The sequence below is a fragment of the Saccostrea cucullata genome, unplaced genomic scaffold (genome assembly GCF_032062105.1).
Source record: "Saccostrea cucullata isolate Sc308-1 unplaced genomic scaffold, CSIRO_AGI_Scuc_v1 ctg3080, whole genome shotgun sequence".
Taxonomy (NCBI): Eukaryota; Metazoa; Mollusca; class Bivalvia; order Ostreida; family Ostreidae; genus Saccostrea; species Saccostrea cuccullata.
Genome location: NW_026938131.1, coordinates 55,560 through 70,198, shown reverse-complemented (window position 1 = coordinate 70,198; position 14,639 = coordinate 55,560). Strand labels below are relative to the sequence as shown.

General features: G+C 32.3%; 1 protein-coding gene across 2 annotated transcripts; it reads left to right on the top strand.

Moving 5' to 3' along the window:
• The first annotated feature begins 899 nt into the window (after positions 1-899).
• Positions 900-7,150, top strand: LOC134249471 (uncharacterized). 2 transcript variants are annotated; one of them, XM_062731823.1, is made up of 5 exons: positions 900-1,018; positions 2,700-3,783; positions 3,975-4,080; positions 5,364-5,516; positions 5,791-7,150. In XM_062731823.1, exons 1-5 carry the CDS (start codon positions 990-992, stop codon positions 6,453-6,455), a joined length of 2,037 nt encoding a protein of 678 aa, XP_062587807.1. In that variant the 5' UTR covers positions 900-989; the 3' UTR covers positions 6,456-7,150. The 2 variants fall into 2 exon arrangements, with proteins under 2 accessions (XP_062587807.1, XP_062587806.1); XM_062731822.1 differs by having other exon boundaries at positions 5,331-5,516.
• Positions 7,151-14,639: the final 7,489 nt, after the last annotated feature.

Below are 14,639 nucleotides of genomic sequence, written 5' to 3'. Positions count from 1 at the left end.
TTTTCATCGCCAATTTAACACACTTTAAAGCTTTGGACAAAATTTAACCAAACCGGAAGGGACCTTGATCACGTCTGAAGCCAAAATTTCGCGTCACACCAGGTTAAAACTGTTAAATTGTCCTGAAACACTCTTCGAAACATAAAACAAAAAGATTCAATCGTATGAAAATAATAAGAAATCGGTGCTCGTGACAGTCCCATATCAACTCAAGCAGTCTGAATCATCCTTAAAGCGGTGCACTTAAGTGCTAAATGCCCACGGATATTGACCAAAAAGCCTCTGTGTGATGATGCACTGTCAAATTCGCGGATCGGAATCCCATTGGACACTGCTTAAAATTCTGACGATACTACTTACATGTAATTTACGCAACATCGAACTGAAATATGCATCTTTAACCATGGATTAAAGAAATTATTTATTGTATGCATTTGTTCTTTAAAACTTGAAAATGTTAGGTGAATACTTAGACGTTTGGTTCAGTGTACATTTCCTAAACATATAAGGCATTAGTGGAGAGATCCTTCTGTTCTTTCCTATGCTTTAGTTTAAACATTATATGACTTTTTTAAGTGTTTTCATAACTTTGTTTTTTATAGACATTATGTACAAAATCATACAACGTAAATTCTATAAATAAAATGTTCAATGAGTTTATAGATATAGAAAAAGTGCAGTTTGTATTTATATTTGTAGAAAAATTGTTAATAGGATTTTCCAGTAAACATTGTTATTGCGCAAATCGATCATATAATGACCCATTCCAACTAATTTTTATTCGTTTGGTGAGCGTCTCTATTTTTGTATATTTTGCTAATGTTTCCTCGTATGATGAGTCTAATATCTACGCGTACGACTAAAGATTCTCTTGCATGTGTTAAGGAAATAGACTTACACAAAATTGAATCACCTTTTGTAAATTTTGAAATACATCTAACCCAAACCAACGGCCACTAGATCAAAACGTTCATTATTCAAACTGAAACATGGCGAAAAGGCTACGAGAATCCGACAGGTACGAGATCTTTAAGCTACATTTTGTGTCATAATAAACGTTTTTTCATAATTTCTTTTTGAACCACTTTTTTCTTTTTATTTAATATATTTTCTCTTTCATATGTTTACTTCATTTAAAATCGAATGAATTATGCATATAAACACACAATAATTATGCCCCCATCATCGAAGAATTTAGGGTTATACTGCATATTCATTTTTTCAGTAAACCAAACATCAATTAAATACTCTCTCTCTCTCTCTCTCTCTCTCTCTCTCTCTCTCTCTCTCTCTCTGTGTCCACAAAAGCTTTAAACTTGTCCATAAACTTTTAATTAGATAGCGCACTGACTTTCTTTTTTTACATCTGCTTTCCTTGTAAAAAGACTTTTCTTCGGGTACCACCATACTTTACCTCTTGGCCTTGACTTTAGAGTTTGACCCATCCTTGCAAAAATATACCAAGCTTTGGTCGTAATTTTTGAAATGTTGATACTTAAGGTTTTCATTCCTCACATGATACTTTTTCATTAATATATTAAATATATTTGATCTTTTGACCTTAACCCTAAAACCCTAAAATATCAATCTTGAGCTTAGCCTTGAAGTTTCACCTGCATATGAGGAAATTTAACTTTTTGCCGTAAACTGCCCAAAAGACAATTTTGTTTCAGACACTATGTGTTTTATACAATCTTCTTTGTAATGCATCAGAATATCTTATATTTACTCCAAAATGAGAAGAATTGTTTTCTGCATTGAGTAAAACCTATGTTTAGACAAAATAACATATTTATAATTTGAACAATAGTTTGATAAATAATAGACCTCCATTGATGTTAATAAAATAAGATGTTATATCATGCAAATTAATTTTACAAATTTGAATTAGGAAACAGATTATTGAGACAAAAGACAGCAATATATTGCATAGTTCTGGATGAGAGATAAGGTTTTCAATAGTGCACTCGTAAAAGTTTAAAGTTAAATTGTTTCCTGTTGTTATGGGCCGGAAATTTTAATATTGATTAACTTGGTATTCCTAGCTTCAAAACAAATACTTTCTTTTTTAAAAACAGAGGAAGTACTTCAGATCTGTTCATAAATTTTAAATTTATTTATTATTTGAGAATTTCAGTTTTAAGTAATGAATACATGAGAAAGCTGGTCAGATGTCAAATTCGGCCAAGGTAAAACAATTTATGAAGGTGAAAGTTGTGTATACAGTTAGGTTAAAGCCATATATGGCGTATGTATAATGAAAATTATTAGACTAAAATTATAACAATGTAGGCTTGTATCATTTGTATCATTACATTTATATAAAGATAACGAACTTTTCTGTAAATTACAAAATAGAAGTCAATTGTATTATAAAGATATCACAATTTAATTTGGAATTCCAAAATTTGTAGCATTTATCTGGCAAAAAATACAAAAGATTTAAATAACACATTACAGAGAAGATAAAATCGTATTATTAGTTGAAACGAGGTGTTCTCTGTGTTCAGAATTGTATGAAAAGTTTTAATTTAAATGTATTTTCTATATTTCTTTACTTAATTTTGTATTTTTCAAAAATATATTTTTTGATCAGTTACGCCATATATGGCTTTAATGTCATAAACATTTACTTGCGACGGCAGCCAAAACGAGTAGATAGGTCGATCTTACAAAGATACATTTTTTTTTCATTTTAGAAAGAAAACAATAGATATATTTCACGAAATTGAACATGACATAAAATGCTGTAGCTGCGACAAACGATTCATTTATCCTGTGTACTTACCATGTGGTCACACGATTTGTAAATCATGTGTGGAAGCTCAAAGACCATTTGGAAAATGTTCAATATGCAAGGAACCGTTCAACGTAAAAGCACACACGTTCCCACGTAATCCTCTATTCGAAAGATTAGCATCAATCGTAAGATGTAATAAATACCTTGATAAACTGAAAAGGAATCCCTTTTGCAACTTTGATGATGATCATGTCAAGGACATTTCTGCTGTATTGTATTGTGGAATTTGCAAACTTAGAATTTGCCAGAAGTGTAAAATATTGCATGACAAAGTACCTGAAGCTCGTAAGCATGAGGTCTACCTTTCTGGAAGTACCTTACAAGAAAGTGAATATATTAGTAAAATTACTAAATGCGAATTCCACATTGATAACAAAATTACAAGATGGTGTAGTGACTGTCAATTGCCAGCATGTTCAAAATGTTGTCCATGCGAACATATGCTAATCAATATTTCAAAAGCGGCTAAGTCTGCAGAGAGAGAAATAAGAAAGATGCAGTCAAGGTATAAAGAAACCATGTCTGTGGTTCAAACACAACAGGAAAATGTGAAAGGGCATGAGAAAACCCTCGGATTGAAGTTGAGGTATAATGTAATCAAAAACTCAATCGGAGATGTCCATATTCAAACATTTTATCTGCTCTATGAAATAAATTTACTTTTGTCATTTGGCGGAGGCGCAGAAAAGCTTCAGGCACTACCTCATCTGGTGAAACAACAAAAGTCCATACAGAAAACGACAGAAAATATCAAAACGAGGCCTGAGTCGGATTCTTCGTCCTCCAATGACCGGTCTTCTTTTTTAGATTCCGATTCTTCAAAGTCTCAAAGTTCAGAATTAATGGACTTTCCAGAAAGGAAAGAAACTCAAAATATTTATTACAATGAAGTTGATCTTCGGCAATGTCGACAACTGGAAAAGAGGAAAGCCCGAATAATGATCAATGAAGAAAATTCACCGGAGAACATGTACAGCAATGAGGTGTAGTAAATAGAAAATTGAGAGTTTAGTTTTATTTAGTTAAATATTTGGATTTATTAAAGATTTCTTAATGTAGAAGAGATTATTCAATAGTTCGTCAACGTTTTTTATTCTGCTTTATCATAATATGTGTACTACTGATGAATCCTGTGAGATATACAATCTGCTTATGTCATGAACTGTTTTTGCAGGATCGCTATGAAGATACCTTGGTACAGATGCGGAATCCGACAAACAAAGATACAAAAGAAATCACTGAAAAGATTTGTCAGTTTGATACGGAAACAAGAATCACAGGTTAATCAAACATATCTTTAATTTGTTTAAGAGAAGAGTAAATCTCTGCTCTCGTGAAGAAACTAAATTATCATGACAATTTTCTAAGATAAAAACTAAATTCAAAGCAATTTAAAGACCTTTTGAAGTGAAATATCAGACTTATGTACGACAAATAATTGTTGAAGGAAAGAAGGATCATTTCCTTTTTATCAGTATTATTTTTATCTTTTGTAACTACATACGATGCTCAAATTGTGTTGGGTAATCTGTTGAACGATTAGTAAAACACATTATTAATTATCAGGAAATGTTAATTTATAGCCGTCTTATTTTAAAAGGGTGTGCTTAGAATACACACTCGAAGCATCATATGAAGTGGGACATTTTCTGAGAATAAACTGAAATTCCCCTGATTTAAATCAATCATAAATTATCAAGAACATCAATAAGAACATTTTAGGGAAGGTGTATTTCTACCTACTTTTCACTTTTTTGCATTACATTTCATTACAGATTAAAAAGTATACTTTTAGCAAGAATGTGAAATGAGCTATGTAAATAACGGACAGTTATTCAACATCGAAGTCCATTTAAACAATAAAAATCAGGAGCAGAGCAAACACGGATCTCCAAAACATCAGAGGTGGGATCAGGTGCCATGGAGGAGTTAGCACCCCCTGAAAATGATGGATTCTTAATAAAACTAATCTGAGATAATTATTTTTAATAATAAACTAGAGGTACTGTGAACCATGAGCTCTCAAAATGATATTCTGGCCTTCCCATATGTTTATAATGGCGAAGTCCATGTTCTGCTTTGGGAGACCCTAAATAAGTATCAGCTCAAATAATAGTTTTGCAATGGTATGCAAAATCCCAAAACATTTAGAGAAAGAATGGCATTGTCCATATTTTGCTATGGGAAACCCAAGACAGTAAAATAGAAGGTTCCCAATGCCACTATGTCACAAAGATTCTACGAAGACTCATTAAATTTCATTCAGCTGTATAAGATGAGTTGTGGATTAGAGATGGGTATCCCAAAGCGTTACGGACAGACGTACAGACAGCAGGACGAGCAGACACCCAAAGCGCTATACACCCCCACTTTTAAAGCAGGGGTTATAAAAGACTTTATTTTTTAACATTTCTAAAACATATATAAGTGCCCAGGAGCCTTGAGTTTTCGATGGCTCTTCTACAAAAACAGAAAATTGATAGATATTTAAAAACGTTTACTTATTAAATAAATGATTTTAAATTTGTAGGCATGATAGTGTTGGGTGATACCATCGTTATAGCCAGTCAAAGTTCTGGAGAATGTACCGGATATGGAACACAAGGAGACCGAATGTGGAAAATCATTGAGAAACTAGACGGACCATTTGACTTAGACTCGTACCAAACAAACGATGGAAAACAGTTGCTCTTTATTTCCGATCCTGGGAAAAGAGGTGACTCTCTCTCTCTCTCTCTCTCTCTCTCTCTCTCTCTCTCTCTCTCTGCTGTCTCTCTCTCTCTCTCTCTGTCTCTCTCTCTTCTCTCTCTCTCTCTCTCTCTTCTCTCTCTCTATCCCCCTCTCTCTATCTATCCTCTCTCTCTCTCTCTCTGTGTGTGGTGTGTGTGTGTGTGTGTGTGTGTGAGGGTGTGTGTGTGTGTGTTAGGGTGTGTATGTGTGTGTTTGCGTGTTTTTAACTAATAAGTTGACATTTTCCATAACTTTTGTAGAGGAATCAGTAAGTGCCGTCAGAGTCTATAAACGAGGAAAAAACAACAGATATACATATTTCACGTGTTTTACGAAAGAATGCCTTCGCCCTAAAGGGATTTGTGTTTTTGCTGGGAGAGTGTACCTCTGTGAGCCTCGAAAAAAGGAAGTCACAGAATATCAAATAAATGATAATTTAAGTGGGAAAATTGTAAAACGATACAATGAAGAAGGCATGCTCAAGGAACCGCTGTACATAACAGCACAAGTAATTCATGATAGAATGTTTTTGCTGGTTTCTGATAAACACATCGGACTGAAGCGATTGATGAAAGGAGAAGAGAAAAATATAAATCCAGGTTGGTCTGTAACCAAAGAAGACATATTTACTCCTTCAAAGTGTTTTGTCAACGAAAGGAAGGACAATAGGGAAGTGTTTATTGGTAATACTACCGGAAGAAAGTTACATCTAATAAATTTCGAACCGCGACAGATAAGCCATACAGATTACGATTTGGACAATTCCTGTAGTGGACCCGTTGCAGTTTTAATGAACGAAAAAGGCCAGGTTGTGGTAGGTTGCAAAGATGGAACTGTTATTATCTTTAAAATGGTTGAAGTGAAAGAAATGAGTAGAATTAAATCATCTACAGGAAATGATGAGGAACATCTATATGAACTATAATAATAATTTCAAAATACTCTTTGTACTTGTATGAAACTCAGAATATTACCAAATAAAGAAAAAAAATTAAATATCATATAAAGTTACAGGACTTCAAAACTGTGAATTGTGATATTAAGGTAAGTCACTCCTGAAATTTGTTAAATCAAGGATTTTTTGAGAAGTATATTTTGGATAAGTATTCATAAAGTGTAACTCAAAATCGCAAAGAAAATAGGGGGTCAGTGTGCATCCTACTGATCTACGGTACAATTAAGTTGACCTTTTTGCACTTAAATTTCATCTCTTTGGTTAATTACTTTAACCTTTATTATATTTGATCAGATGTAAGCATGGCAATAAATATAATCTTATTTTACGTAAAATAGTTTGAATAATATTTATCATTAAACAAATCTTGCAAATTATTGCGCGTAAATTATTGTGTGACCTTTTTGCACTAAAAAATAACATATTTGGGGTATTAAAAAACTTAATAGGCAATAAAAAATTTTCTTATATCAAACTTTTTACGACTTAAGTGCTGATCAGTCACAAGTATCGAGTAGTTTAAAATAATGAAAGAAAAAGGTGGGGTCAGTGATATTAATTTTGAAATATTTGTCAAAATATGTGATTTTCAGGCAAAAAATGGTGTAAATTTGATCTTGACTTCTTTAATATATTTTCATTTTTTTGAAAAGTTTGTTGAGGGAAGGTGTAAAACTTGGTCTAAAAATATAAATTAAGACCTATATTAAATATTTTTAGCAATATCAAAACGGAAAATATTCTCAGAGTAAAATTATGTGAGGCTAAATTTCCATTACATTAAATTTTATAAATGTGCAGATTTGCAGAATTATCTGCTAAATATCCTTCCACCAAAAGAAATAGTCCCTCATAAATCTTGCTTCTTTGTAGAATTTTCAGCAGTTTTTTCATTGAATGTTAAAAAATTTACATTGTTGAATTTAAATATGTTATAAAAATTGAATTTTAATAAGTAGTTTTGAAGTAAAAGCTTCTGCGTGAACTTTTCTAAAAAGCTGACGAGTGACTTACCTTAATTGGAATTTAATAAACACAATCTATACTCTTGCATGTAAGATCAATCAAACAAAACTGAGAGCGAGGAAAAACGGCCTCCTGAAAACAGAGTCAGGTGCAATTGAATGAGGTGACATAGAGAAATAAGCACCCTCACCTTAATCGAATGCAAAAGCACAGTATGATAGAAAATGTCACATTTTTTATGAAAAGTCATTTCCCTAATAAGAGGTGTTTGCATACAATTTTAATGTATAACATATCTTCCTTGCTAGGTCTAAATATTGAACAGGGGTTGAGATATATGCACTTTTAATACAGAGGTTTTTTAAAATAAATTATTCTTTAAAGAATGTAAAAGATATTCAATTTACAGTTTCATGTATTATTTAAAAAATCTAACAAATTGCTGCACATTTGTATAAAAGAAAAACTTTAAATGTATCGGATTTTCTGTATATATGAAACGGACTTTCGAAAGAATAAATTCATTTTTTATATTTAATGTATTTTTTTCCTACGAATAATCTCTTTTGCGATAACCCCATTTTCCAAAGACCAATTGATTGTTTCGAATAATCTAAATGGTTATGACCTCTTCAATTATGTAACAATATTAAAGGCAATAAATATTGTATATTGAAATAAGGACTTACAGGCATACATTTCGACGGCCACGCCCACTGTGTGTACCTTGGTTGACACCACATAAGTGTAAGTGTTTTTAATTAATGAAAATGTAATGCTTACGAACAGTGATTGATCTAAAAGAAAATATACAGACAATGCAAATATGTGAACAGGACATAAAATACGTATTCCGATATTCCAGAAGTGAATTTAGAAATCTAAGATGTGTAAGAATCCCCATATGCCTGGCCACAACTGCCATGAGTCTTATGTATAGATCAGATAGACAGAACAGTCGTGATCATTTCAAAACTCTACTCTGCTTAAGAACCTTCTCTACACTGCACACTAAAGAGTTCTGATTCTATGGTATTTTACTGCAGTTAGAATGATCTGTCCCTTAGATCTACATTCTAAAACATAGAAATTCACAGTATATTACACATTTTGTAATGAATTTAAGCATTCTTAACATTTTAAATGGACAAGATAAATTAATTGAACATGTTATTTAAATGTATTTTCTATGTAGAAGTAAACAACGGTGATTTCTATTTGCTGATACTGTGTTGTGTTTGGTTATTTTTCCTGGGGTTCAATGCCACGTACCATACAGTGAAAATTAAATAGATAAGTTCAATATCAGCACCTTTATAGATTGTATTTTTCTCAATGTCCAAAAAATATTTTGCATTGGTGTAGAAAGGGTCCTTAAAGTATATGACGTCATACTCAACTATGTGATGGTGTTATTGGTTAAAATGGAAGGCTTACTTCTTCAATATCATTTGATCCCACCTCTGGATTTTCTGTTGGTCAGTGTTTGTGCCGAGAATTCTATTTCAAAAATTGTATATGAGATCGATCCCTCTGGGTTATCTTCATCTTTTTCGAGATAATCATTTCTTTAAAAAAAATATCAATAGATTTATTTTACGTCCTAGAAATAAATGGAAACATGCAAAACATGATACAAATTACCTATGTGTGTGCATTTTTCAAATAATGATCCGGGTGCTGTCTTGCATGTAACATGCCTTTGTTCCGTAGTCAAACTAAGTATAAAAACAGGTCAACTTAAAATTCTTAAATACGACCCAATGGTAGGTTATGACAAACAATTTATATTTATATAAAAAAGCATGTTCTGAGTATTATTATTCTTAAACAGATACAATCTCCAGCTGGCAGATAAAGGGATGATAAAGGGATTTCAACAACCTCGTTTGAAGTCAGCATTTTCGTAAATTTTATGGGATTTTATGTAAGCAAATATACTTATTATACCCTCCGCTTGAAAAGTGGGAGGGTATACTGTAATCGGTATCTCCGTCCGTCCGTCTGTCTGTTACGCTTTGGGGTACCCATCTCTTATCCGCAACTCCTCTTATACCTCTGAGTGAAATTTAATGAAACTTTCACAGAATCTTTATTACATATTGCCATTGTGCACCTCCAAATTTACTTTTTGATCCGACACATATTTAGGGTTTCCCGGCCACAGCAATACATGGACTTTTCCATTATTATCATATGGGAGTCGGGGGGTATCATTTAGTGAGCTCATTGCTCACAGTACCTCTAGTTATTTCTAGCAATGGTTGTCTAAAGTGTTGAAGAAAGCTTTCACTTTTATCCCAGAGGTTTGCACTGACACACCCATCTCTTCTTATGCTCCATACATGTATCACACCACAAACGTAGCCTGTAATTTAAAAAAAAGTTCGGCGATTTTCAATTTTCTAGGGATTGCAACAGTACAATAGATTGCATATTCAAAGAATTTACGCAAAAGGTTGTCATAAAAGAAAAGAACAGGAGAGATTAATTTTATTTTCTTATACTTAAATACTACTTGGTCAAACAACGGTTGTAGTAAATGCATCAAAAGTTAAAGAAGTACCAGTATTTGACCAAGTACTGTACAGCAGGAAATTAACTCGCGGAGTTAATTTTCGCTATATTCGCGGAAAATGAAATTCCGCGAATTCAACATACAGTGAATAATTCTTAAAAAGTTTTATAAGGATAAATTGAATTTTTATTATTTTCTGTGATTAGGTGTAGACAGTCTTTATAATTATGCGAGTGTCTGGATCAATTATAAAAACACGTTGTTGTTGCTGTTTTTAAAGCTTATTATACCCCCCGCTTGAAAAGCGGGAGGGTATATAGTAATCGTTAATTCCGTCCGTCCGTCCGTCTGTCCGTCCGTCCGTCCGTCCGTCTGTTACGCTTTGGGGTACCCATCTCTTATCCGCAACTCCTCTCATACCACTGAATGAAATTTGATGAAACTTTCACAGAATCTTTATTACATATTGCCATTGTGCACCTCCTATTTTACTTTTTGATTCGACACATATTTTGGGTTTCCCGGCCACAGGAAAACATGGACTTTTTCACCAGTTATAACCATATGGGAGGCGGGGGGTATCATTTAGTGAGCTCATCGCTCACAGTACCTCTAGTTAATTAGTCAATTCCTTTCTATAGCTAACGATTAATTTTGCCATCTAGTAGACGTGCGATGTAATTACTAGTATTTAATACTAGAGGCACTGTGAGCAATGAGCTCACTAAATGATACCCCCCGCCTCCCATAATGTCGATGTATTGCTTTATATTGTTTTACGGTAATGTGTAAAGAGGAATAACTCGTCCCGTCAAATGTTATCCAGAAGCTTCTATTATGTGACATCATAGGTAAACAAAAAATGGAATGTCTATGTTTTGCTCTGGGAAACCTAAAATACGTGTCGAATAAAAAGTAAAATAGGAGGTGCACAATGGCAATATGTAATGAAGATTCTGTGAAAGTTTTATTCAATTTCACTCAGTAGTATAAGAGGAGTTGCGGATAAGAGAAAAAGCGTAACAGACGGACGGACGGACGTACAGACGGACGGACGGACGGACGGACGGACGGACGGAAATCCCGATCACTATATACCCTCCCGCTTTTCAAGCGGGGGGTATAAATACCCTCCCGCTTTTCAAGCGGGGGGTATAAAAACATGCTTGTTTAATTTCACCCGTGCGTATCACTCAATGATACTCAATGATACCAGTCATTACCTTTAATCAAGGCATTTACTTAGTAAACAGGGTAAGACAATTAATTAATTTCAATTATATGATTAAAAGTTCAACATTTTTACTACGGTATAATTTTTTTTCTGATTTGGACCCGGAAATAAAAAAAATTCAATGCGTAGCATTATTTTGACTTCAAATCGGGATCAGTCCGGTGTTTCGTTAATATGCAATCGGGATCAAAATCGCAACAATATATAGACTTAACTTTTCTGTCTGATATGCGCAATATACATTACAGACTTTAATATTATACTACAGAGACGAGAAATAGCAGTTCACACAATATATACCTACAGAAAAATGCTTGCAAGTAATGTTAAAGAAATTCATGGTTTTTCCTTTTCCGCGAATTCAAACTACCGCGATTTGCTGAAAATTGAACAAATCGCGATCTTTTCCGACCGCGATTTTAACCTGCTATACAGTAGTTTTTAAGTATAAGAAAATAAACTTAATCTCTCCTGTTCTTTTCTTTTATGACAACCTTTTGCTTAAATACTTAGAAAATTATGATTATTAATTAGATTATTATGCTTTTTAAAAGTATATACATGTAATGTTGAAAAACAACAACAAAAAGAGGTTGTCTTTCTTTTAGCGTTAGAGATCCTTGTTAAAAAAGGTTTTTTCGTCTTGCACTAATTTCAAGGATTTATTTTATCATGTGATATAAATGAGGCACAAGCACGAAAAAACAAATCCAGTGAAATATTATTTAGATGAGATAATAATTTTCTTTTCAGTACAATCCACGAAGAACGTAATTTGTTTATCAAACTATATGTTGGAATATAATAATTGGATATTACAGCCTGTATTCAAGCTCGAACGTCCATTCAACAATAAAAATCAGGAGCAAAGCAAACATGGAACTCTAAAACATCAGAGATGGGATCAGGTGCCATGGAGGAGTGGGCATCCCTTGCCGACCGGTCACATCCGCAGTGTGCTCCTCGTCATTATCTAGAAATAAGTGGAAAATCTACCAACAATGAATTAATAATAATTAGTACGAAAATCTTATTTTCAAGTTCACTGGGTTATATCATGTTACCATATGAATGGAAATAACTATTTTTAACTGACAATACGTTGTCGAAATATCTAAATGTCGAGTTGGCTGCCACAGTAAGCGTGTCCTTTTCATGTATAACATTTTGAATAAATTCCGCATTATGTGAATATAAAGATTAGATGGCTAATAACGGAACGCATTTGGAAGCCATGGGGATTCCAGTGGATTGTTGGAAGACCTGGAAAAACCACCTAGATATTATTAATCAGATCTCAAGCATCCTTTTATGTCAACTTAATGTATTTGTGTCTACAATCAGAATGATTTTAATTTAAAAAATGAATTTTGTAAATGTTCAATGATAAGGTAAATAACTCACGAGTTGTAGTCTTGAACGTTTATGTTTTGGAACAGAAGTGTAATGTATAAGTACATGTATGCCCTATCATACTTGTAACTTTCGTACATATTTCCAACTAACGGTTGTCACCGTAACAATCTGAAAACAAAAATGCACACCATAAGGATATTGGATATAAAATATAAAAATATAAATTGTAATGTCTTTCCACAAATTTTATTTAAAAATAAACCTTGTTGTTATGACTACTTATAACAACAAAGTTTATCTTTAAATAGAATTTGTGGAAAGACAGTAATTATATGTGTGTATTGTAAGTTCGTGTGTAATAATAATTAGGGCTTTCGTAAGGAAACAGGAACAACTTGTGGATACACGGACGGAACTTCCCAATCAAAATTGATTCGAACAGGGATTTTTCTAAGACCCCAATTTTTCATCAAACCATCTATAAGAATTAACATTTCGAGTTTTATTAAGAGAAGAAAAGTTTATAAGCAATTTACGTATTTTAAGATGACGTCGACAATATGTTCAAACAATCATCTTTAATTATCTACAGAAGACAAGTTCTTCTATTTCTGTCATCAACATTAGACTTTTTATTTTTGAAAATAATTCTGAACGTTTTGAAGCTTTTTAGACACCCACGATTCCTTTAGTATTTTCATTCTTTTGTCTTCGTTTCAACAAATCTTAACAGTTGAATTGCAATGAAGAAAAAATGACAAAAATTATTGGGAAAAAAACATGAGTGAAAGTATTCCCGCATACATTCAGCATTAATCTTTATTTTACAACTTTGAATCTGAAAATTAACCAACCTTTCTTCAGCTACTGTTCACTAATTTTCTTGACATTAAGGTGTTTAAAGGACCGTGCTTGCTCTGCTCCAAAATTTGTATTGTTCACTTTTGGACTTTTGATCTGAGCTGGAATACTGTTCGTAATCTCAGGATATTTCATACAAAAGAAAGCTACTTTTATTGGCAATATTCTTACATATTAGAATTTTGTAATATTTTTGGCCATAGAGGGTTCCCTTAATTCTTCGTTAAAAAGGCTTTACAAGCACTCGAAAAACTTACGAACACTTAATTGCATCTGCATTATCATAAGATAATCATGAGATAAGATACAATATTTAACACTAGTCCTTAAGAGACTTCATTAATAATTGGATGTTATCATATATGTTTCATCAACTTTAATTTCCTTTTCATGATCAGATGCGAAATTGAGGACCAGAAATAGTGCTCGAAAGTCCATTTTAAAAATAATCATACAATTTAACAAAGGAAACCTAACAATTTGTATGAAGTCAACACTGGACCGGCGATAGGCCGTGTTTGCAAACATGGCGGTTGCATCGAAAATAGAATTTTGCAAAATGCTGGCTTTAAATGAGATTTGTTTTAAGTAAAAAGTTTGCCTCTTTTAAACAATTGTTTCATAAAAAAAATCTATATTTACGTATAACAGAGAGAGAAAAAGCCTTTATTGCAGATAGATGAAAATATATCAGGAAAGCTAAGTGTTGAGAATTTGAAATATTCATGCTAATCTTAAAATCTTGTATAGTTTGCAATCAATGTCTTTTATTTATGAATATCAAGATATAGATAAAATGTTTCAGACTCTTTTCTTTTCTTTTTTTTTATTTTCAGTGATGATTATATGTGATCCCCAAAGAACAAAGCAGATACTGGCAAAATTCTAGATGTTTCACATTCTATTTTAATCGACGAATCAACAAAACAATATTTATTTTTGATAATTGAGTAATTGTTATTGAAAAGAAAAATAATGAGACAAAAATCTAAATATTAGCATAGGTTTGCAAAAAATATATACATTGTATATATATATATAGAAATAAAGTAAAACAAAAAAAAATTAAATTCCATAAATAATATCAGGATAAATGGCAAACCATCAATCAGGGGTTGTCAATATATATATATATATATATATATATATATATATATATATATATATATATATATATATATATATATATATATATATTATATATATATATATATATATA